The sequence below is a fragment of the Dunckerocampus dactyliophorus genome, chromosome 5 (assembly GCF_027744805.1).
Source record: "Dunckerocampus dactyliophorus isolate RoL2022-P2 chromosome 5, RoL_Ddac_1.1, whole genome shotgun sequence".
Taxonomy (NCBI): Eukaryota; Metazoa; Chordata; class Actinopteri; order Syngnathiformes; family Syngnathidae; genus Dunckerocampus; species Dunckerocampus dactyliophorus.
Window position 1 is genome coordinate 9,071,293 of NC_072823.1, and position 25,768 is coordinate 9,097,060.

General features: G+C 39.7%; 1 protein-coding gene across 6 annotated transcripts in view; it reads left to right on the forward strand.

Annotated features, from left to right (window-relative positions):
- The window catches only part of pamr1b (peptidase domain containing associated with muscle regeneration 1b), a 54,252-nt gene extending 29,907 nt beyond the window's left edge, over window positions 1–24,345 (forward strand). For all 6 annotated transcript variants that reach the window (XM_054776863.1, XM_054776865.1, XM_054776864.1 and 3 more), the window contains 12 exons: window positions 703–828; window positions 1,188–1,302; window positions 5,006–5,223; window positions 9,484–9,591; window positions 14,259–14,429; window positions 14,540–14,731; window positions 15,824–16,645; window positions 16,730–16,906; window positions 18,733–18,799; window positions 18,912–19,141; window positions 20,752–21,110; window positions 21,185–24,345. In XM_054776863.1, coding sequence (XP_054632838.1) covers window positions 703–828; window positions 1,188–1,302; window positions 5,006–5,223; window positions 9,484–9,591; window positions 14,259–14,429; window positions 14,540–14,731; window positions 15,824–16,645; window positions 16,730–16,906; window positions 18,733–18,799; window positions 18,912–19,141; window positions 20,752–21,110; window positions 21,185–21,748 — 3,149 coding nt within the window. In that variant the 3' untranslated portion in view covers window positions 21,749–24,345. The remainder of the gene's footprint in view (window positions 1–702; window positions 829–1,187; window positions 1,303–5,005; window positions 5,224–9,483; window positions 9,592–14,258; window positions 14,430–14,539; window positions 14,732–15,823; window positions 16,646–16,729; window positions 16,907–18,732; window positions 18,800–18,911; window positions 19,142–20,751; window positions 21,111–21,184) is intronic.
- Window positions 24,346–25,768: the final 1,423 nt, after the last annotated feature.

Below are 25,768 nucleotides of genomic sequence, written 5' to 3' on the forward strand. Positions count from 1 at the left end.
AGTTTAGCAGAGTTTATTCAAAGGAATGGTGTCGAGAGGGATGTTCAAAGTGCAGCCCGGGGCCATTTGTGGCCCGCTTATTGTTTTTTATTTGTGACACAATCTGAAAATACAATTAAAAAGAAAAAAACAGCAAAACTTTAAAAAGTTAAAATGTTGAAACTGATACTGATAATTTGATTTGTCACCCGCAACAGAAATCTGAGAGGTAGGCTGTTTTTGTTTAAGTACTGTGTATATAAATACTTATAATAAATACTTAAAAAAAAAATCAGATGAATCACAGCTTTCAAATAAATTAATCATGATTAATCACCATTTACAACTATGTCTAAAATATGAACATTTTTACTTTATTTTATGATAAATGACAGGACACAATTATATAAATTAGGTCCAAATGAATGTTCAAATCAAGTTAAAAGATACCACACGTGTCTGAAAATCTACTTATATATTTATTTTATAACACTAGTCTCCTTAATAGAAACAGAACCTTTGAATTACACTTTAATCGTGTTATTATGAGCAACCTTTTTGGTTTAAAACAAATAATTTGGAGAGAGTGGTCCCTTGAAAGAAAATCATTGACAAGTAATGGCCAATATCTCTGACATACTATCTAAGCGTTTTTTCTCACTTTCTGATGTCATCACCAGGTAAAAACGACGCTTCATACATGCTGTGGTTGTTTTATTGCAGGTTGCAGCATATTTGAGAACTGTAAGCGGTGCAACAATGGAACATGGGGTCCCAAAGATGACTTCTTCGTCAGGGGCCAATACTGTGCTGAGTGTCGTCCTGGATGGTCCGGTGGCGATTGCATGAGTGAGTAAAGTTTTACTGTATGTTTCTACTGTACACACACGTTTTTGTATGATGAAGTCAATGCTCTTTCCTTGCCTGTGGATCAATCTACATGGATAACTATGCCGACTTGGACCAATGCCATGCCTAGGGGGCTTTCTATCAAGGGCTGACAGAGAGAGACAGTCAATAATCTGGATACCCATTAAACAATTGGAAACAAAAACAAATTGAATTTTTAAGTATAACAACTGTTTGTTGCATGGAGAGCCAAAGCAGAAGACTATAGACCATCATACTGTAGTACTTAAGCTGTAATTAAAAGGCAAATCACTTGATGCCCAAGTTTCCAAATAATTTCTTTCTGTTCCGCTCTACAGAGTGTGGTGGGGTGATCCACAAACGTCAGGGCCACTTGGTGCTGGAGAGCTACCCCAACAATGCTCGCTGTGAGTGGACAATACAGGTGGACCAGCCTTTTACGATAGAACTCAGGTAAGATTGCACTGCAAGTTTTTGCACAGAGACCTTTTGATCACTAGACATTAACATTTGAGCCATTCTAACACACCAATGAAAAACTAACGTTCCGTTTGCTGCAACTGATGCAACTGACATAACTAGCGGTGAGCATTCAATGAGCACCAGTGACAAATAAACAAAAACCATGAGCCACTACTCTCTACACTTGACTGTCACGACCATCATTAAGGATAAAGATCGTATTACGTCTAGCTGGACGTTGCAAGGTGGACGAGGAGGTGGTCTGTCAACAATCTCTTTATTGTAAAATCATATGTGACTTAGGTGTTAATTGAGTTCTGAGTTACACTTCATTTCGACATACAAAGTGCCGTAGCAACGGAACTCGTTCGTAACCCGACGACCACCTGGTACTATTGATACGGTGCTTCTCATGCGGTATTACGCCCTTCCTTGAAATAGTCATTGCCCATCTGCAATAGTGATTCATGGCTGATGATGGATCAAATGTCTGTTCAACAGTATGCGTGTCATTAATGATGGCAAGCCTACAGCAAAGTTTGGAAACTTTTTTTTTCAGTAATGACTTTCCGGCTCAGCGATAACCTTCCGAGTCTGTCATTTTCTCCATTACACATCCAGTTTTTTCATAGTCAAGTATTTGTGCAGGCTTTGGCGGATTAAACACAGTTACATGTAAATTGAGGAATGGTTTGATGAATGATGAAAGTTAATACGGTACATCATTCAGAGCACTTTTAACAATGTGCTCAAGCCTCTATGTTGACCTTTACTATGTTAAATGAGGCATGCAGGGATTTTCAAAGGCCGTCTGAGATCATTAATAAACAGTTTAAGTATGTTTTTTTCTGGCTTTTGTGGCACAACACGTACTAAACCAAAATGAAATGAAGCTACTTTTGAAAAGACACTGCCTACAAATTAATAAGCTTATTTTATATTTCCCTGAGTTATGAATGACGTGTAGCGTATTAGCATAAAGGGGCTTAACACCAAATTCTGGGTCCCCATACATAAGCCTGCTATGTTCTTTTCTGTATGACTCCAAACGCTTTTAACATTTTCTTAAGTAAAAATCACTGAACTTGCACATTTCATGATCAAATAGAGGCGAGAAACCTAAAACGAGGCTACCAAAAGAGTCAGTGCCTCACCAGGCATAAACCTCGCCGCACGTCACTGCTCACCGGTCAGTCAGATGTTACTTCCAAAACACATGTACACATGTTTCATTGTTACAACTCTGCATCTACTGTATGATGCATCTATAAACAATAAACATCTAAAAAAAATTCTACTCAATAGTGATTATGAAACGTGAAGAAGAAGAACAGATTTTCCTGAGTGCAGGTTCTTACATTAACAAGCTATTTGAATACCCCCTGATGGGTCTTTTTTCACCAAAATAATGGGTGAGGTCTGCACAGTCCAATTTTCTGGCCAGTTAGCTTTCGATAGATAGGAGTGCAGGACTGTTTGGTCTCTCCTGGCTCACTGTTGACCTCAAATAACTTTTAACTCATTTGATCTTGATGAATGCTCGTTCACCCCCAGCAACACTTACAAGCAGGGTACAGCAAATCCTTATTGCAGTGCAGGTTTCCACAAAGATGCTTTGAAGCTGCGCGAAGCCACAAAATTCGAAGCACACTGTGGCGGGGGATGACTATAGGCTGAAATCACAACCCTCAAAGCAACTTTCCAGGTGGAATGAACCATTTTGCATTTTTGCAAGGTGGGTGTTGGTAATCTCAGGCTTAATTCTTGCGTCTTAATTCGATGGTACCTTACGAATGACTTTTCACAGCAAAATGTATTTCATCTTAACATTCAAGACGTCGGTTTTTATAACACGTATTTGAATACGCAACCTTGGTTAGCGTGTTTTTCAGTTAACGGCCGTCTATGATGTCTTCAGCAGTTCACTCAAATATGTTAGCACAAAACACATTTTTATAACTTTGCAATTATAGTTTGACATGCATAAAACATTCATAAATGCATATAAATGATGAATGAAAAGGATAAATGAACATTTAAGGTTACTTATACCTAAGACGTGACTGTTCCCAAAGACACGATGTGGCAGGTAAAAGTAACCTTAATGGGATAGTTTGGATTTTTTGACATGAAGTGTGGTGCCTCAGCGGTGACCTACCCTTCACTTCGTCCAGTAAGCCGAGTTCTGGTCGGATTTCGGTGATGAGAAACGTAATTCCGAGTAGTTGGTGGGGCCACTTAAGTAAAGAGTTTGGCTTCTCAAAACAATATGTGTTCAAAAGAGTAAAACATTTGCATCACAAAAATGCCTCCTCGAAAAAATCAGACCTCACAATCGCTCGGCGTTACTTTCTCTCCCATCGTATCGCTGCGATATGCATTCCACAGTGTTTACATGCGCGGATGAAGACGTTATGACTGCACCGGCGCACTGCGGGACACTCGCATCTGCTGTGGAACACGTAGACAACAATGGACAGTGATACGACGGGAGAGGAAGTAATGCCAAGCGATTGTGAGGTCAGATTTTTTTTGACGAGGTATTTTTGTGATGCGAAATCACAAAAATCATCATCACCGAAATCCTACCAGAACTTGGCTCATGGGTCGAATTGGGGTGTAAGTCACAGGTGATGCACTACACTGCTCATGGGGATGTCATACAATTTCATGTCAAAAAATTCTAACTATCTCTTTATATGTTCATTTATCCCTTTCATTCATCATTTATATGCATATATATATATATATATACAGTATATATATATATATATATATATATATATATATGCATTTAGAATTGTTTTCTGCATGTAAAACTAATACAAACTGTGTTTTGTATTATCATTTTTGGCTTTCTGGAAGGGATTCATTGAATTGGCATTATTTCTTATATTTCTTATGGGAAAAATTGATTCGGTTCATGTCTGTTTCGGTTAGAGTCAGACCTTCTGGAATTGATTAATGACGCTAACCAAGGTTAAATGTTTTCTCCAGTTCAGCACCCCTGCTCACATCACAGACATGTTTTGGCTAGAGTGTTAGCTTTAACTCACATTAAAGTACTGCTTGGTTTACAAACTGTCTGCAAATGTATAGTATTTGGAATTTACTGTCCAAGTTTTATAGACATTTAACAGCCACTGATCAGATGTAATTAAGAAGTTTATCCAGACTGGAGCCGAGATGCTGTTTATTAGCAGTAATTATCGTCAATCACAAAACTGCAGTAGTATTTATGAGTGCATTATTCTCATTTAATTGGCACACAAGATGTGTTAGTGATTCATATTCTTGTAACTTTCTAAAGACACAGTGCCACAGTTTTCTATAGGATCCTGTATATCATAAGCCAACAAGAAAGCACATGAATGATCTTACAAGAATAGAATACAATTACAATACCGTTGTCATTGTTTTGTGTCATGTAAAGAGTGCAGCGCACATCTGACTCACAGCAGCAAACCATAAATTAGCAGTGCCAGTCACCCTCAGCAGCTGTTATAGTAATCACTGTCATTCATTACTCTTCATGGCCTGTTTTCTTTCTGAGTGGTCTGAAGTGTCAGAACCATGATGGCAGTTGGTGGAGTGCTGCCAGATAACGCAGGTGCTTTCAAAAGACAAGAGAACAGGATCATTGCAGTTGCTAAGTTGTTGGGTTGTTTGTTTTCCTGCTTTTTCATGCCAACAGGTTTATGATGCTGAGTTTGGAGTCGCATCCTTCTTGTCGCTATGACTATGTGGAGGTCAGAGACGGCAACAGCATCAACTCTCGTGTTATAGCACGGTTGTGTGGAAACAACAGAGCTGCTCCCATTCAGAGTTCTGGCAACAGTCTACACATTCTTTTTGAGTCTGATGGTTACAAGAATTTTGATGGCTTCTTTGCTACATTCCAGGAGAGCTCAGGTATGTCTTGTGTGTATGCGTGTGCATCTTACAGCAACAGCTAATGCCACACTTAAAGTGCTCATGACACCAAAAAAGTTTGAAAAAAACAGTAACAAAGTGAAAGTACGCACTTAAAAAAAAACATTTTTCCCATACTGCTGTCATTGGTAAATACACAACTATGAAATAGGAGTGAAATGAAGTGGTGTGTTTTCCGAACCGACGACATCTTGGCCATGACAGCACTACCAGAATACATTCCGGGAACCAGATTCAAACACGTGCAACCATGAACTCACAGCAAAGCCAAGAAAGTGACATATTCTCAACAATAAGAAAATAATAACATGAACTGATACTGTGTTGGGATGACTATGATACAACACACAACAAAAAATGGCCAGGTAAGTTTTTTTGACTGACAGTTCTATGCACACTGCAAAATAAAAGACCAGTGACTACTGCTTATGTAGCCCTGGAATGAAACTCCATACTATTATTCTAAGATTCAGAAAATAGATCTAGTAAAAAAAAATGTATTCACTTACAGAAACTGACAGATGGCAAGAATGATGAGTGACAACAATTCATGTTTTGCTAGCAATTATTATTCTAAGATTCATAGTGATGCTGCAATTAAAGATGACCCTTTGGATTTATTGTTGCACGCTCAACAGATAGCACTTTAAACTCCTAGCTGATAAGTTATAAATGAATGCTGATCATTTATTGTAGAAATGTGAATTGACTTACAGCCACCTTGGCAGGCTTTTCCATGGTGAAACGTCTTGTGGATTGCTGACATTTTATTTCCATCTGCGGGGCAGTATTGAAACATTTGCTGATCAACAGACAAGTAGAGAATGGTGTCTTTTAGAAATGTGAACAAGCTTACTCCGTCTCCTCGAGTGTTACAGCAAAAGCCTTCAACCCAACGAGTGGGCATAATATAAAAAATATAGAACGAACAACAGGAATTCCCCGAGAACGGGTGCGTAATAACAGAGAATGTGTATTAGTGAAGCAGAGCTTCAGGGTGGGACAATCCGGTTTAGACGTCACTTGCTCCTCCAATGTTTTTTTTTTTTCAATGTTATTTTTCACGGCAGAAATAACAAGATGAACATGTGCTTTGGTGTCATGAGTACTTTAAAAGTGCACAGTTAAATGAAGGAGGTTTTATGCAGAGTAAGACATTTTAAATATCACGTCCGGCAACAACGATCCTCCCAAATGGCCTTTCAACAAATGAATGTAGAGCATAATGAAAAAGCCTTTAAAAGGTTTCATTGTCACGCCAGATGCATTGGGATGACAATTTACCAGGTGATGTTTGACTATTCACTTGGAATCATAACCATCCCAAGTGGATCCCAAAAGTTTTCTGTAGACCAGAAATATTTCATGTCTTGTCAAGACACAAAGTCAAGAGGTCAGTTTGTTAGATTGTGTGAGTAAAGGTTCAGCCAACTGGTGCCCATCCAAGACTCCTTTGCTTCAGAGATTCAATCTAAAAGAGGTATTTCAATTGAAACCCTAACAACAATTTACTTCTCCAAAAAAACGTCTGTTTCCGCATATTTCTTTGGCAATAGGACTGTAGCCAGGCAAGATTTCAACAGAGGCTTAAGTGGAAGCAGTTTTAATGTGTTTTCTCATGCTTACACGCAACATATTTCTTGTAGTGTCTTAGTTACAAAAATATAAAAAGCTGTCAAAGAAAGTGAAGTCCCTCCATCAACATATACATTCTGTTATTTGCATTTCATATTATTTTTCTCAGACCAAACAGCATCTCACAAAAGTGAGTACACCCCTCAGATTTTATTGTATCTTCTCAAGGGGCAATACTATCGAAACTTTGTTATAACTTAGCAGTCAGTGTACAGCTTGGAAAGTGGTATACATTGACTGTCCTCTGAAAACAACTCAACACACAGCCATCATTGGCTAAATAGCTGGCAATGTAAGTGAGAACCGTACACAGTAAAAAAAAAAAAAACGTGGCCAAAGTGTCAACACTTTGTGTGAGCATTATTATTATTATCGAGCACCAGTGGAGGAGCTACGTGGTGGGCAGTGGTGGCCGTGGCCGCCATTGGTCACTCTCCGGCCACCCCACCAGTAGCTACATGGAGACATTTCAACTTATTGCCACCCCTATGTGAGTAATGGTCTCACCTTGGCCACCCCAATGAAAAATGTCTGGCTCTGCCACTGTCGAACACTGCCTTAATTCTCTTAGGCATGGAATTCAGCAAAGCTGAATCGCTTGTTGCTGAAATCCTGTTCCACAGACAACTTGCGCCCCTCCACCTTCAGCACAGGTGCCCAACTGGGTTCAGGTTTGGAGGACACATACTTTGCCGCTCCATCACCTTCACCTTCTGCTGCAGGAAGTTGTCATTGTGAAGGTGTGTTTGAGGTTATCGTACTGTAAAAACTGCCATGAGGTCCAGTTTCCACAGGGAGGGTGTCATGATGTCCCAGACCATGATTCTGCCACTTGACTGTCAGCACGACACTGTTGTGTCGCCAGCTACTGTATTTAGACAATAATTCAAGATTCAAGAGATTCAAGAGAGTTTTATTGTCATGTGCATGGTAAAACAGCAGTTATACCATGCAATGAAAATCTTATTCTGTTCATTCTCCCAAGAAAAGAAAGAAAAACACAAGAAAGAATAAGAACATAAGAAACATAAACACATATACATAAATACCAAGAAATTAAGCAACAACAACAGAAGAGACATTAATACAAGTAAATAATACAAATAAATAAATAAATAAATAAAGTGCTATGAGTGTGTGTTGCGTGTGGCGTGTCTGAGTGCTTCATTGAGAAGCCTGATGGCCTGTGGGTAAAAGCTGTTTGCCAGCCTTGTGGTCCTGGACTTCAAACTCCTGTAGCGTCTGCCTGACGGTAGGAGTGTGAATAATGAGTGTTGTGGATGTGTGCTGTCCTTGATGAGGTTGTGTGTTCTGCGTAGGACTCTAGATGTATAAATGTCTTGCAGTGAGGGGAGGGCTGCCCCAACAATGTTCTGTGAGGTCTTGATCACCCGCTGGAGTGCCTTCCTATCACGTGTTGTACAGTTACCGTACCAAACAGTGATGGAGGCGGTAAGGACACTTTCGATGGTGCATCTGTAGAAGCAACTCAGGATTGTGGTGGACATGCCAAATTTCCTCAGTCTTCTCAGGAAGTACAGTCTCCTTTGGGACTTCTTCAGAATTTGTTGGGTGTTGTGAGACCAGGTGAGGTCCTCACTGATGTGTGTGCCAAGGAACTTGAAGGTTTTCACCCTCTCCACCTCAGTCTCATCAATAAACAGGGGTCTATGCGGCTCCTTTTCCCTTGTTCTTGGGTCGATGATCATCTCTTTAGTCTTATCTGTATTGAGAAGGAGATTGTTATCACGTTATAATGTTATCATGTTATAATGGCTGTGTGTTAACTCATTTTCCATAGATTGTACCGCTGTACAAGCTGTAATCCAACTATTATAAAGCATATTCAAGTTTCATTTCTATGGTACTCTCTTGAGATGATATGCTTTAATAAAAATGTGTTGCTGAAATCACTTTAGATGACCTTGAAAAAAATGTGCAGCATGTCAAATAAGCTACACATGGTAACGAGCCTCAAGTCTGCGAGACACCTCGTCGCTTTTGATAGTATCTGTTTCTGATGTTTGGCATTCCAAAGATCCATCCGCCTGCCTTTTTTAAGTACAGTAAGTTAATGGTGAATTGAGGGCTGTAGATTCTCAACCAGGGCTCATGATGTGTCATCTAGCAGGTAAATAATTCCACACATCCATGCATTCAATTAAGTTTAACTAACGGCCGTCGTTAAGAAGCACATCAAACGGGCACTAGCTTGTTCAGACACAAATTATCCCATAACAGTACACGGCTGACATAGTTTAATGTCAGAGCCTATGAGCAACCCTTTAAAAACCTAAATGTTACTATTTCCATACCGTGCTGCCAGCTTGACTTTTTTCCTCAATGTGTCCTTGTTTGGCTCACAATCAAGCACACGTCGATGAGTTGCAAAGCCAGACCTCATAAACAGAGCTTTGTGTCTTTCTAGACATGCCCACACACATTATAACTGGAAAGTGAAAATGACATTGAAATGGTGCCAGTTTTAAGTGCAGCTCCCTTCCGAACCTAACAGGCTTTCTATTGTGAATGCAGTTTTTATGTGACTCATTTAAATACATGCATTTTTAATGTAGTCTGATATTATATCATTTTTTTGGACAGCTTGCAGCTCCTCTCCTTGCCTACACGACGGGACTTGTATCCTCGACACCTCTTATGCGTATCGCTGTGCCTGTCTGGCTGGCTATACAGGCAAGAGGTGTGAAAATGGTGAGTCTCGAATATAGTTTTTGCATTTGACAACAGCGGACCAAACCCATTAACATCTGCTTTTAGCGTGTGGGGGGAGAGTACCGTTGGCATTCATTCCCGTGTCAAATGACTCATCAGTAGCCACGGGGCATCACAGAAAATATCTCTATTCTAGCATAATGTTATAACTTGCCCTATGCCTACACACAGTCACCACAAACACTAGTCTACACATACTGTCCAAGCAAAAACACACCAGCCGTCTTTTCATTCTCAGTTGTCATTCATGCAAGGCCTGTATTTGGGGATTTGAAGAAACATTACATACAGTATCAATGTCTTGTCCTCCCGAGTCTTCTTTATCCAGTGCAGGGACGTGACTAGGATTGAAATATAGTGGGGTTTTTGCCCCTACGGGGTGCGTTCAAGAATGCACACACCTACATAGACTTCATCAGTGATCAGTATTTCATTATTGGCTAAGCATTTATCAGTTATCTGGCTTCTTTTTCTTCTCTGCCGTCTGAGGAAGACCTCTGCCTTACCTCTCCTAAGTCTTCAGGATATCTTCCTTTTTAAAAAATACAATCAGCCCTAGTTTGTGGCGGTTAATTGGTTCCATATCCGCGATAAGTGAATTTCTGCGAAGTAGAATTCAACATTAATAAATTGAATCTTTTTGTAGTTAGAGCATATAAAACATAGAAGAGAAATACAATAGGAAAAAAATGCTTTTTAGCATTTCTACAGCTCTCTAGACATGAAATAACACAACTATAGTCACCTTTACACTTGTATTACACAATATAGTAGACATAAAAATAGAAAATAAACCATCTTAGACATAAATAAGATAGGATAGACTCACATGTTAGCATTGCCAGCATACCTTCAAGTGGCTGTTGTCTCATCAATATAATGTTACTAACACTTGGAGACCAGTATAGAATACTACTCTACTCTGCTACGGAGAGCCTCAGGATGCACTTCAGTCGCTTTATTAACAAGCAGAGAACACTTGCAGTGAACATTCACAGGAGCTGCTGCTAGCGCTCAGCTAACAGTCAACTCTAGCCATGAACAGAAAGATAAATAAAAAGAAATATAAAGAAAAACATGAAGTGCATATACTTTGTAACTCTTAATTCGGATGTACTACAATTTCCTACATTTAAGTATGCTGGAAAGTACACTGAAAACAAGTAAAGTGACCTAAAATTATGTGATATCTTTGAAAGCAACTCCTCATTGCTCATGCTAACACGGTTTAAAGTGTGATTCTGCTACTATTAAAGAGACTATAGACAAATACATTTTTAGACTTGTGTGGTATCTTTTAGCTTGATTGACATATTCAGTTCATTTGGAGCTGTTAGTACATACAAATCTATATAATCTTTTTTTTTTTTTTATCTTTCTGTTAATTAAAAATACAGTACAATTGGGCATATTTCAGACATAGTTCCTACTGGTGATTTATCATGATTAATTCATTTAAAACTGTGATTAATCTGATTAAAATGTTTAGTCATTTGACAGCCAACAAGTCAAACATAGTGAAAATGTGTCCATAAAGCGCACTAAACAGGGCCAGTGGAAGCCTGTCTTGAATGGGTTGCCCAGATGTGCTTGTTACAATAACCAATTTTCCACAGTGTGATGATACTGCTCAAGAAAGATTGTTTGAATTGGAAAGAGTGATTCTATGTAAAAAGGGAGAGGTTCCGACTAGCCTTTCTCTTTTTCTCTGGCTCTTGTTTGGTTAATAACACTAATACTTTCCCAACACGATGGAAGAACAGCATTTATGTTCCCTCAGAGAGGCTGGACTGGTTTTGGCCCGTCATGGTCTAACATTAATAGGTGTGTGGACCTTAACTTGTTTTTATATCTTATACATCTCCCTGAAGGTCTTGCAAAAAGTGGTTTGTTGTGTTTTTATTTTCACGGTCACATTTGATGTTGTAAAAGAAACAAATCTGCCCCTAACACAAAATAACCAGTCTCCCCATAAAAATGGCAAGCGGTTCATTCATTTTTATTCCCACAGGGAATTCGAGCCTGTTAATTTTATTTCAGAAACATGAGTAATGCTGCCATGTAAAATTTTATAGAGAAATTGTTAAAATTTCTACCCCAAGGAGAAATGCCTGAGATTGGTGACAATTAAATGCTGATAATGACTTGATCTATTGGAAGCATGTATGTGTTAATCCGACAGCCGGGGAAACTCAAAATATGGTAGTCTTTTTTTAAAAGCGTTACATAGGAGTGTTGATATTCTTATAAAATGCTGCTTGACTTCAGATGTTGACCTCTGGCAGACAAAGACATGGAATGTCTTGGTCATTTAAAGGAATTATACAATAAAGCCTTGAGCCCTGAAGCTGCAGTTTTTTGTCACACTACCGGTTAGGTTACACCAAAACATTTATTTTTCCGGGAAGGAAAAGGCAGCATGAAACCACAGGTAAGGTCTGTTGGGGACCATGTTTAATGGATGTATAACATTATGTCATAACAGCAATACCAATGTAAATTGTTGATCGCCTCTTTGAAGTGTGTGGACGTGCACGGAAATCTGGGTCAGTCTCCGGAAAGTGGTACCAAAAACATTGACATTGCAAGCAAAATTGAAAGTTATATCCAAACCAATTTACATATTCACTATAAATACACTAGGTCCCCAACTTACGAACACAATTGGTTCCAGACGACTGTTCTTATGTCGAATTGTTCTTAAGTAGGGGAAAAAGTAATATTACCAATGATATAGGTACTACATGTACGTGTATACATATACAGTATATGCGTATGTATGTAAATATGAGTTTGGATGCAGTAGTAATATTAAACAAGGATAATTAATGAGAAAAACAATAATAAAAGTGATATAATAATACGTAATGATAAATGTTATTTACCTTTGAAGAGGAGTGGTCGAGCATATGTCGTTGTGGTGGAGTTGGAGGAGGAGTTATTGAAAAAAAGGACAAATCGTCGTCTTCGTTAGACTCTCTAAAAGAGGTAGTGTTCTGTGGATGGTGTAGAACTAAGCAGGCCTATTAACTCTTTTATTTAAATAAAATAAAATATAGACCAGTCCGTTAATGTTCTCTAGTCGGATGTTCGAAAGTTGGGGACCTAGTGTACTTTAAACTCATCTGAAATTGTCACAAACATGCTCCAAACACAGTGTTTGTAGATGGACCCCGGTTCAAACTCTGTGCAAGACTCAACACAGTGTTGGTTAGCACTGCAGTAACACACTTCACCTTCCACGGAAGCATGATGTAAAACAACAATTCCACAAAGTGCATTGCTTATAAGCAACAGATCAGTCGAAATCCTGAAGGTAACATGTATACTGGACATTAGGCCATATTTCTGTGTCAGTTTCGTTATTGTCTGAATTTTGACAAATAAACGGACAAATAATGCAAAAATACTCTGACGTTCACGTTGTGTGTCGAGGCGGACGTCAGCTCATTTGCATATAGTCTTCCTTGATTCACTTTCATGACATTGTGTGCGGACTACGGTGGTTACATGAGCAACGCGTACACGTCAGAGTTTAAAGTACATGTTTTGTTTGCAGGATAATGCCTTTGGTGCACAATGAGGTGTTTGACTTCAGAAATCACAGCAGCTGAAACAGAAGTTCCACTGTTTTGTTTCATTGTCTTTGTGACACGTTGTCACAAAGTGGCGATGTGAAAACGAGCTGAAATTGACATCAAGTTATCTTTCATGCACAACAGACACTGTTTCACTGTACACTGTACAATTTGTCCATGTACTTGTATTGACTTTTATTTTGCTTTGTTTTACTGTTGTCTGATGTTTCTTGGCCAGGACGGCATTGCAAATGAGAATCTATTCTCAATTGCCTTACCTTCCTCTGTTTATTCAATGTGTTTGCAGCATATTTTGATATGGTTAAAGCTGCAAATCACTGTAGTATGTGCGTCGTGCTCCTGAAGTGACGGCACCCTTTCTGGTACCACCTTTAAGAGACTGACCCATCTATAGCAGACAGCCGTGAATGACCAGTCCTCTTATTCGGGTGGAATGAAAATGACTCCAATTTGTATGCATTTTAACTTGTAATTGTGCAAAATATAGAATATATTAAATATATGAAATATATATATTTTTTGTTTTTGTACAACGTGTTCTTTTTCTTTTGCTGTTTGCATTTTAAAACACGGCATTTCACTCGAGTAGCAGCCAAAATGTTGTAATGCTGTGTATACATTAATAATAGCATGATTTATCTATACACATAATGAACTGTTCTCCTGCACTTTATAAAACTGACTTTTACGGCTCTGAAAAATGGAGGAATTTGGCTAAAACCTTTTATTGGATGTGCTTAGTTTAGCATTTACAAGGCATGTGTTGAATTCTTGCTGTTAGCCATTCATATAATTCCATAATGGGACTGTGTGGACTGTGTGATGCTATACTGAACTTTAAAAGTCTGGACATTCTTGAATTAAGATTAACAAGTCTAGTTGCACAGAATTCAGTATTTGTGTGGTCTTTACAGCAGGGAGCTACACTATATGGATGTGTGAGGGATGCTGCTGATGTCGTGATACATTTAGTTGAGTTAGCATTCTGATTACAAGAACACGTGTGTTTATAAAATAACTGAGCATGTACTCTGTATTTCCACTCAGTGGTAGGATGCCACAGGCCTCCTGTGCCCACCCATGGATCCACACAGGGAGTGTTTCATCACTCAGGGGCGCGCGTCACTTTCCACTGTGATTCAGGCTTTGAGTTGCAAGGGTTTCGTACTGCCATCTGCTTGACTGACGGCACCTGGAGTGCGCCTGCTCCGCGGTGTGGTAATAATACTTTCACTGATTTATTTTGTGCAGAATAATAATAGAGACGATGTAAACATACCATCACCTCATTTGCAATTTGTCTGTTTCTGCTCTCTTGCTGTTCCAAGTTCCAGTGGAAAGAGTTTGTGCTCTTCCACCGAAGCCAACACACGGGGACCACTTCTTGGTTTATGGCCCCAATGATGTTTTAATCGCTCTCCAGTACCTTTGCCACCAGCCCTATGAACTCAGTGGAGTCTCTCAGAGAACCTGCCTTCCTAACAACACATGGAGTGGAAGTCCTCCCGTTTGCATGAAAGGTCAGACCAAGTATCTGATGTATTTCTTTTCTTTTCAAAATCTTTATAACATGAATACATTAATGGCACATTCACTGTGCTCAGGAAGCAGACAAGGGTCGCTCAAATAACAATTACCAATTTTTATACTTTGGTCTGCAGAGGGTTGATCTAATGTCATCTTTAGCCTTTAGTGATTCATATAAATAAGAACATAATGAGGTCTTTTGTAATTCAAAGAGGAATCGTACAAAACAAAAAGAGTCTTATTGTCTGCTCACTCAAAGCGGCAAAGTCCATAAGCAAAATATACAACAAGGTAGAAAAAAAAGGTCTCTGAATAAAAAAAGGACCAAAGGGGACGGTGCTTAGAGAAAGTAAACTGAATATTAAAGAACAGATATTCAACAAAATAGGCAGCTGGGATGCAACAATGAGGTAAGGCCTGAAAATGCAATAAGGGTAAGTTAGTCTATACCAGAATAAAGCAGGAGCAGGTAGTAGAACAGCAAAAAGAGTAACAACATGGCCGTCGTCAGAAACAGGACTAGAAGCAGGGGCGCCGCCAGGAATTCTGGGCCCCATGAAAAAAAAATCACCTCGACTGCACTTACCGAGGGAAAATCTTGGTCCCAGGCAGTTGAGAATCCATACTCTAGAATAAGGTCTCTTATCTAAATATAAATTAAAATGACACCGGCTTATTATTAAGATTGAATTATGCAATGTGTTGCAACCACGCATGCTGACTTTATTAGGATGCTGTGTTGATTTGTTTGTCCAAACATGGACGTACAGTAGCAGACAGCATTTGTCCACCATTTTCCAACAGAAAATGCTTTTTATCTGCGCTCTCTCTTTTGTAAAAATCAAATACACAGCTTTACAAACTCGGCAGTTTTATGGATTACCACAAAAATGTCCCAAAGCAAGAGTTTAATGTTATTATGTTTGTATACATAGCTTTGCTTTTGTCTAAGAAACACTGGATGGGTGAAATGAAGTAGTGTCTAGACCTGCACGGCATTCCAAACCAATTTTGGAACGAAATATGCTTGGTCAGCAACTGATTGACAATACGCTAATGATCTTGAACTCGTTTTGTATCCGCAGTGAATAACACACTCAAACAAGCAGAAAAGGAAAGGAAAGAAACTGGAGGGGAGACAGGAAAAGGCAAAGACAAAGAAATACACGGTGATAAAGATGTCAGCAAAGACAATAAAAGTGTAGCAAAAAAAGATGATCACAGAAATACAACAGCAGAAGACAAAGACACTGGTACTCTTCCACGGAAAACTGAGGTTGAGGATCAGAATGAAGGAAGCAGAGAGGGAAAAAATAACGGATTGGAAAAAACAACCAGCAGCAGGGAAGATCAAGTGGGCAGTGAAGGCCCAGACAATGGCCTGGACGACGTTGAGAATAAAGAACCTGAAATAGTAAAACCTGGGAACAAAGACGACAGCCGTTCTCCAAAGTCGGAGACAGATATCACTGAGATAGTGGTGATAAAAGACAAAGGACAAGAGGAGAAGGAAAGAAAAGAGGAGCAAGTGAATGGAAAGAAAGACTCAGGCAAGGTTGGACCCAACGACACCAAGCTGAGGACCGTCATCTCAGAGGAAATGAACACTGTAGACATATTTCAACAGGGAATGGCAAGAAACAACACTGTCACGGATGACAACAACGACATAAAGAATCACAATAATACGAGAAGTTTTCCAGAGAGGAAAATCATTCCCTCAAGAGTCAATATCACACAGTATACCTTATACAGGGCAGGGGGTGAGGAAAGTGGAAAACCAAAGGAAAAACCACCCATTGAAGAAGACAAACAAGAGAGAAGTCCTACTGAGAAACCAAAGGAGAAACTTGATGTGGACCAGGAAGAGAAAGAGCAATGGAAGGACATAAACCAAAGTTACACTGGTAAGACACTGAATTTTAATGGATAGGAAAGTGAAATTTCCTGTGCTCTCATTCTCCCTTCCAACATTAACTGTCCTTCTCCAGACAGGATGTGCCCACCTCCCCCTCGCCTCTATCATGGCTATCACATAATGGTGCCAGGGGCCAATCCTGAGACAGTCGAGTTCTTCTGTAATCACTCTTACGCTCTGAGTGGAGACGCCCAGTGGAGCTGCCAGCCAAATGGTACCTGGAGTGGCAAACAGCCACTGTGTGTTAGAGGTAGTCATGCACCACTCTCTATCATGTCGCACTTTGCATGGTTTATAGTACCAGTATATGATCTGGGATCACACTGACTTAGGATGTTGGCCTCACACTCAGGAGATCGAGGTTTCGAGTCTCCATTTGGGCATCTCTGTGTGGAGTGGGATTTCTTCCTCCCATATGCCAAAAATATGCATGTTAGGTTAATTGGAGACTCAAAATCAGGGGTGGCCAGCTCCTGGTCGATTGCGAAGGCAGTGTGTTTCGATCGCAAAAACGTCACTTAAGCTGACTCATGTCATTTCACATGAGTCAGCTGACATTAAGCTCCCCTCCTGATTTGCTGTTGCTCCCCCGTGGCAAAGATTAAGTGGTGAACAGACGTCTCAAGCTACACATAGAGACACAAGTTTCATCATTATTATTCAGATTACGGATAAACGTACTCATCAGTAAGATGCCTATGTATAACGGAAGTTATCCGTTCACTTGCTGCGGGTAGTGATGTAGAAAAAAAGTAATTGTTTTGATGGCTGTGCTTCACGTCCTTTTTTAACCTTCCGTTTGTTTAACCATTATTTCATGATTAATTTAAAAATGTGCCCATTACTGAAACCTTTTTAATATGTTGCCTTCGGCTGCTTTTGAATAATCATTTTAATTTCTCGTATATCTGTAATGTTTGATAGCAAATGCTAACTGGACGTAATACATGAGCTGTATGTATAATGAATGCTACATAGCAATTTTGACTGACATATTACCGGTACTCAGGTTATGTACGCAACTATTGAGGAATTGTGTGTAAAGGAATGGAGTATTCCATTTCAGTTGTTGTCATTATTATTAAACCTTTATAAACTGTGCAGGTATTTTAATTAATTCTCATCTATTTACAGTTTAAAAACTGAAAATTTGGTCAAATTAGGAGTTGTGCAACCTCAAGGACATTTGACTTCAGATGTTCTACTTTCAAAATGCTAAAAGTTTGATACGCCTCTTGTTGGGCATCACATTATTGTGCAGGGAAACAAAATGGCGTGGCTCATCCATCCAGCCGTCCGTTCTCTGGAACACTTGTCATCATTAAGGTGGTGGATGAGCTGGTGCCTATCCGAGCCAATCAATGGCCACGCACAGACAAAAAAACATTTACTTCAAACCTATGGACAATTTAGCATGCATATTTTTGGAATGGGGCCAAACGGTGGTTGAGTGGGCTTGCATGCTGGTCACACAGTCAGGCGATCGGGAACATCGGGCATCTCTGTGTGGAGTTTGCATGTTCTCCCCGTACGTGCGTGGGTTTTCTCCAGGTATTCCGGGTTCCTTCCACATTCGAAAAACATGCGTGTTAGGTTAATTGGCGACTCTAAATTGTCCATAAGTATGAATGTGAGTGTGGCCAATCTGGTCACTCTGGCGACCAATCCAGGGTGTACCCTGCCTCTCGCTCAAAGTCAGCTGGAATAGGCTCCAACATACTCCTGTGACCAGAATGAGGATAAGCGGCATGGATGGATGGATTTTTGGAATGTTAAAGGAAGCGGGAATACCTGGAAAAAACCCACACAAGCAAAAGGTGTTCCAACAGAGATCTGTACCCTCATCTCCAGACTGTGAGGCTGACATGCTAACCACTAAGCCATCTTGTGGCCCGGATGTTGTATAATGATTCTAAAATAACGAAAAGAGAGTTTTATACAGCAATATAATACTGTGGCAAAATGCTATAAATACCTATGAGTAATAACATGTCATTTGCACACTTCCTCACAACACACCCAAAGGAAATTGCCATTTGTATTCATGTGTCATTTTTATTTCCATGCAATTTGCAGCATGTCGGGAGCCCAAAGTTTCAGAATTAGTCAGACAAAGAATTCTGCCACCTCAAGAGCCATTCAGGTTTGTTACATTCAAATCAAATCATGAAGTAGCATCAAATGTGCCGATATGGATGCTCAGTGTTTACAATCCATGTTTGCATTGACTTGTCCTCTTGGTCTTCCCTTCCCAGAAAGACACCAGTACACAAGCTGTACTTATCTGCACTGGGCCGGCAAATCCAGTCAGAGGGCTCCACCAAAAGTCCACCAGTACTTTCCCAGCTGGCCCAAGGCTACCATCACCTTTACACCCATATAGAATATGACTGTGTGTCTCCTTTCTACCACCACAATGGCAGCCAGAGGCGGACGTGCCTGAAAACAGGCAAATGGAGTGGGCGCCATGTCTCATGTTCACCAGGTGAGGGCAGCAGAGGTCCATAATGTTACATCACACTAAAGCCATCCAACAAAATTGTCATGATATTCCTATCATTTTGAATATTGTCATAGTCAGTAAACACTTCCTACGCCAGTAGGTACATAACCCAGTGAAGTGTAGTTTAGCTCAAGATTGATGTACAGCACATTTATGCATACGGAGAACCGAGATGATACTGTGTCAAAACTAGATACAATAAAAGGAACAAAATGCATCCATTGCACACTATGGAACACCAATGTATTTCTAATCGCCTGGGGTTCAATTAATAAGCAAGACCTAATAGACACATTTTTGCTTCCATTTCTGAGTAGTTTGGAGAAGGCCCTTTTCTGTTTAAAGAGGACCAGTTACCTATTTGCATTTTTTTTACACGCTGTGGGTCATAACCACGTGGAACAATACTTTGGTCCACATAATGTAACTGGAAATGTATTCAGAGTTGAAGACCATCATAAGGTTGTGCCCATCAGCAGGTGGGTGTATAGAATAGAACGGATGCGTGGATTTGAGTCAGATTCGATTCACAATTGTAATGACTTTGAAGCAGCAAAATAGCCTCATATTTTGGTGTTGGTTTGATGTTCTTTTTCTGGATGTTGTTGTGGGGCCTTTTGTGACCTCTTGGACGAGTCGTTGCTGCGCTCTTTGAGTAATTTTGGTCGACCGGTCACTCCTGGGAAGGTTCACTGTTTCTTGTTTTTGCAATTTGTGGATAATTCCTCTCACTGTGGTTCGCTGGAGTCCTAAAGTTTTTAAAGGTTTTATAACCTTTTCCAGACTGATAGATCTCAATTAATCTGTTATGTTTTAACAGGGGGGAACACTTTTTCACACCGGGCCATGAAAAGTTTCATTTAAAAACTGTACTTTGTGTTCAGTTGTGTTGTCAGTGACTAATATTTAAATTAGTTTGATGATCTGAAATGATGATCTAAGTGTGACAAACGTGCACAAAAAAAAAAAAGAAATCAGTCAATTTTCAGTCAATTTTCACACCACTATATGTCCAAGCTCAACAGAAGGTGATCAGACTTTTACATCAAAGTAACAGAGTTTTTCCTGGAGAAAGATAGGGTGCATGTACTTAATTTACAAATAAATGGTAATGCCACAAATGTTTTTCAGTTTATAAAAAAATTGAAGTATTTGAAAACTAAATTGAAAAAAAACAACAAAAGTGAATTATTCTCTTGTTTTTTTTTGTTATCATCTTAATGAGCGACCTACATTAACATTAAAAAAAAACAAACTCTAAAGGAGTCAGTGTCTCACCAGCCACTGCTGTGCAGTAGGAATATAGGTTAGTTTTGTGTAGATCGATAGATACAAAGCTTCTTTAATGGGTCAGACGCAGTGAGGCATTTTTGTGATTCATAAATGAATTCATCCCATCTGAAACTACTTTGCATTTTGGTCAACAAGCTTCAAAACAGTAATCCTCTCGTTCTTTATAAAGTAAAAGCATTCATTAGATAACTGAAAGAATGCTCAACAACACTTCAATGTAAGTTACATTTACCCTGTCCTCCCTCTTCATCATGGTCTTCCTCTTCTGTCCTCATATCCTGTCACCTCCTCTTTGGCAGTGTGTGGGAAGCATCCAACCTTTGACCCCGAGAGGCCGGGTGAGGCTCACTGGCCTTGGCTTGCAGCCATCTACCGCCGCTCCACCAATGGTGCAGGCACCAAGGTGACCAAGACAGACAGCCACTCAGGATCTGTGCAGAAGGATGGCGACGCAAGATCTGGCAACCACATTCGGGATTCTGACTGGCAGCTGGTGTGCAGTGGGGCTCTGGTGAACCAAAGGAGTATTGTGGTTGCAGCTCACTGTGTCACAGACCTGGGGAAGGTTTATCCTCTGGATGCAGCCAAAATCAAGGTGGTGGTTGGGAAACACTATCGGGATGATCAGAGGGAGAGTAAAGGTTTGCAACACCTGAGGGTAAGCTCTAAACATCTCCTTAAGGTCAACTTTTGTGATGATCAATAGCAATGACGTGTCGCTTTCCCCACCAGGTTGCCTCTGTCGTCGTCCACCCGAACTACGACCCCCATATTCTTGACTCGGACATAGCTGTCATCAAGTTACTGGACAAAGCAAAGATTGGAGAGAAAGTGTTGCCCCTCTGCTTATCAGACAGTCAGAGTGAGGGGGAGACCTCTGGACAAGGGCTTGTGACTGGCTGGTCCCCACTTCCTGACTCAAGTTTAGGTGATGATGAGAAGGCAAGAGTCGGGCTTGTCCACCTCGCTGACATTGTCCCATGCGAGCAGCAATATGCCCGTAATGGTGTGCCAATCAGTGTTACAGACAACATGTTGTGTGCAAGCCAGAAGCCTGACTATGGGCCGTCGAACATATGTCCCTCTGACACTGGAGGGATTCTTGTCCTTCCTGCTCACGCTGACAACAATAAGAGTCCCTCTGTTGGCTTTAATCAAGGGGGGAACAAAGGACTTTGGAGACTTCTGGGACTAGTGAGCTTTGGCTATGACCAAGGAGAGTGTGATCCTGACCTCTACACGGTCTACACACATGTAGCAAATTTCAAAGTCTGGATAGAGAGTTGTATGAAATAGAAATTGCACTGTGTGACTCATAATATTTTAATGTACATGGACAGTCGCGATTCAACATTCACAGCGACGCAAATTCATGGATTTTTTTTTAAATCTGAAAATATTTTTTTTCCACAGACAAAATCGCGTTCAGCCCTGTGATAATTTATAAATATGTGGTCACGAAAGTAAAATATACATGTACCACCGTTACAGAAAGCCCCCGGTTTTTACATGTTTATCTTTATGCGTCACCGATAATGTTTTTTCATCCAGTGTTGAGATTTCACACTTTATTCTTCATGCCTTGAACGCACCACAGTTGTGTGGTGACTCCGATTCTATCTGTTCATTGATCATCTTACATTATCATTCCTTAGTGGTGAGTAGCTATACATTTTATTCTTGAACTGTGTTTAATACGTGTGTGAGGCATAGTTCGGGCTTAAAGCTGGATTGTGTCGCGACTCAACAATGGCAATTGAAGAGAGAAGGGTAGGGTTCTGAAGCTGAATCTAATCTAATAATTCCAACAGTCACTTTTATTGCAAATGTTGATCTAAAGTTGGATGTGAACGCCAATGTCAAGCAAGAAAGACGGTTTGGAGGGGGAGGGAGCAAGCCGTATGTCATGAATGGACATTTTCTGACGGGCGTATCAATTGCTCATGGTTTTTCGCCATTCATTGGTAGACCTGGAGCATAAACCCTGTGAAAGGCAGGGATCTACTGTACCTTTCTGTTCTCTTTTGTTTGTTTGTTCAATCTGGTCACCCTATCATCTCGTTTTTGTAATGTCTTGCACAAAGGCAACACTGGACAACGCAGTGCGCTAAATGAAAGGGATGCTCGCACATGAAATGTGTGCAGCATCAGTCTTTCATCAGATGACGTCTCGTCCCTCAATCTGAGGTTACAGACTTGAAAATGACCACCAATGAGTTCATCCTCAGGTGAGGATCTGTTGTACTGTATATACAGTATATTATAATGTACTGACTTTTCTATCAACTAATATGACTATGAAGGTGATGTAGATATTGTATTGACAGGAAAAACAGGATGCTTTTTAATTAAAAGAAGGAGAGGTTGTACTTCTGGTTGTTGTGTCAGAGTGTAATATCCCATTCATATTTAGGAAAAAGAAAAGTGAATTGCATTGCCGTTATGAATAGAAAAAAACCTGCCTGCTCTGTGAAGCACAGTCTGTGTTATGAAGCAAATGAATCCAGGTCAAAGCAGAACCATTTCCACAAGCATAAAGGGAGCATATTATTCACATATAATTTCACCCCTCTGTGCTCAAATTAAATCAATTACTTCCAATGTGACCCTCCTCCATTATTCAGTTTGTATCTCGCTGAAGGAAGCAATAAAAAGAACATCTCCATTCTCTGTTCAGAAGCAACGTGAAGGTGCTGGGATGTGATTTAAGAGACATTTAAAATGCAAACCTGAGGCAGAATGTTCAAATAAGCCTGGTCATTTCTTCTTTGACTCCACTGTGGCTACATATGTCTTGACGGGACATCCAGAAAAAAGCTTGACATATATGTCACTGGCGAACATAGAATTTGGTGTCTGAGATATTAGAACTTGTTTAAGTCAAATTATGGTTTCTGATCTTCAAACCTGTCAACATTTGCATTTGAAAATAAGGGAACCTTTTTGGAAAATAAGGACAATTCTCAATCGTGGATACTGTCACCATTGTCATCTGCAGTGTTTGTTTTCTGTGATGAAACTATTGAAAAGGGAGGGTAATGGGAAAGAAGGGCCAAATAGGAGTTTCCTGGGGCAAACGGGAGAGTTGACAGGTATGGATCAGTTTTCCCCATCAGCTCTAGTTACATGTGCAGTAATCCCTCGCCACTTCCCATTTTGGATTTTGCGGCTTCCCTCTTATCACGGTTTTTGAAAGATGCACTGTTTTGTGGTTGAATTGGGCCTACTATTACTTTTTTAAAAGAGCAGATTTCAGCAAATGTTAAATTTTTTTGCCAGAATTAAGCATTTTGAAGCATAAAAATGGATCTAAAGGACAAATATAAGGCATTCACAACACATTCATTGTGATGATATGTCGTATTCTACACTAGTCACTAGGTATCAGTAATATTACTGTAATGTTTGGATTTTTGTTGCAGGTTTGAATTATTTCACAACAGGCACAATAATCTCTAATAAAACTCAACTTTGAACCCCTGACATCACTTCCTGTCCACCACTCGCTCTGATCCTCTAGTGCTAGAACGCATTTACAGCAACAAACACACAAGCACAAGTTTTATATATGTTTTAAATGGCTTATTTACTGTTTTTATGTCTACTATATTGGGTAATACAAGTGTAAAGGTGACTATAGGGGTGTTATTTCATGTTTAGAAAGCTCTAATAATGTAAAAAAAAAAAAAACATTAGATGGTCTGTGCTCTAACTACAAACATTCCGTTCATAAATAAGGAATCCTACTGTGATGAAATTCACTTATCGTAATTGTAAATGGAACCAATTAACCGCGGTAAACGAGGGATTACTGTATACAGAGATATGATATACCCCTTACTGATTGATGTCTACAAATCATTATCATTGTCTTTGTGATTAACCGAACTGTCTCCTTGAATTCATATATTCTACATGTTCCAATTCTACATGTCCGTTACTAATTCAATGATAAAATGATATCAAAAAATAATGTATGCTATGTTGCTAATGACATCACAAGGAAGCGCTGTGACATTCGAGATGCATTTATTGATAAGCGCATTACTTCAAAAAAAAAATATTGCTAGAAAGAAATGAAGCTCATATTTGAACTCATCGGCTTGAATATTCGTACAATTCAAACCATGACCACCACAGCATAACAACACAAACTTCCTCAGCTGACTTTATTGAGTCTACAATTGACGTTGTTAGATATTATTACACCTTTAGTCGATTATCCCAGTACATTTTCACTTCTCATACAAGGTCTTTTTGACACACACACACTCACATAGCACAATCAGAGTTGCGCGACGCTTAGATATGACTCATGGTAAAATACTGGGACAAGAGGGAAAGACGTGTATCGAAGGTGCGTTGCTCACTCTCTCTCACACATAAGGTTAACTTTCACTTTCTCTTTCTTGAAGGGCACGGCAACTGCTTTATTTGCTCTGTGTACTTTCATTCTGTGCTCTGTCGTCAAACTTCTGAAACTGATGTTAGAATCCAGGGCTTTACCCAAATATATTGGTTTTATATTTTAATACACTTTACCTTTTAGATTGTGTGATCACTGACTACTTTATGACAGCCATGCGGTCCCAAGAACCGAGAAGAAAAGCTAAGGAAAATAAATAGCTTTTACGATGGATAAAGTCCAAGTTTTGATAGAACCTGCAAATTCCACATACCTGAAGTTGTTCAGTTTAGAATTTGACCAGTTTTTGAAATTTTGTGAAAAATACACCAATAAAATCTTTCAAAACACCATCATGTATACGTCATGCAAGGCATGATTCATCTTGCACAAGAGCTCAGCCAACCTCACAGTGTTTTTGTGCCTTTCTTGCAACACTTAATGCAAATGAAAAAGCAGGTGAGAAGAGAAGGTGAGAAGAGAACGAAAATATTCCTCAGAAATGTGAAAAAAACTCATGTGAAGCACAATGACTCACATCCACAACAGTAAGACTCCAGTGTCAGCATACCTGGAGTTACGTACATCAGATAGTTTTATTGTTTTTGCATTGTATTAACAGTAACCGCCTTCTTTTTACATTTTTTACATCCATTTTCAGCAGGTGTACTGGAGCCTATCCTAACTGTCTTCAGGCGAGAGGCCGGGTACACCCTGGACTGGTCGCCAGCCAATCGCAGGGCACATATAGACAAACAACCATTCACACTCACATTCGCATCTATGGATAATTTCAAGTTAAAAATTTCCAGTTAACCTTGCATTCATATTTTTGGAATGTGAGAAGAAGCCAGAGTAGCTGGAGAGAACCCACACACACATGGGGACAACATGCGAACTCTATACAAAAA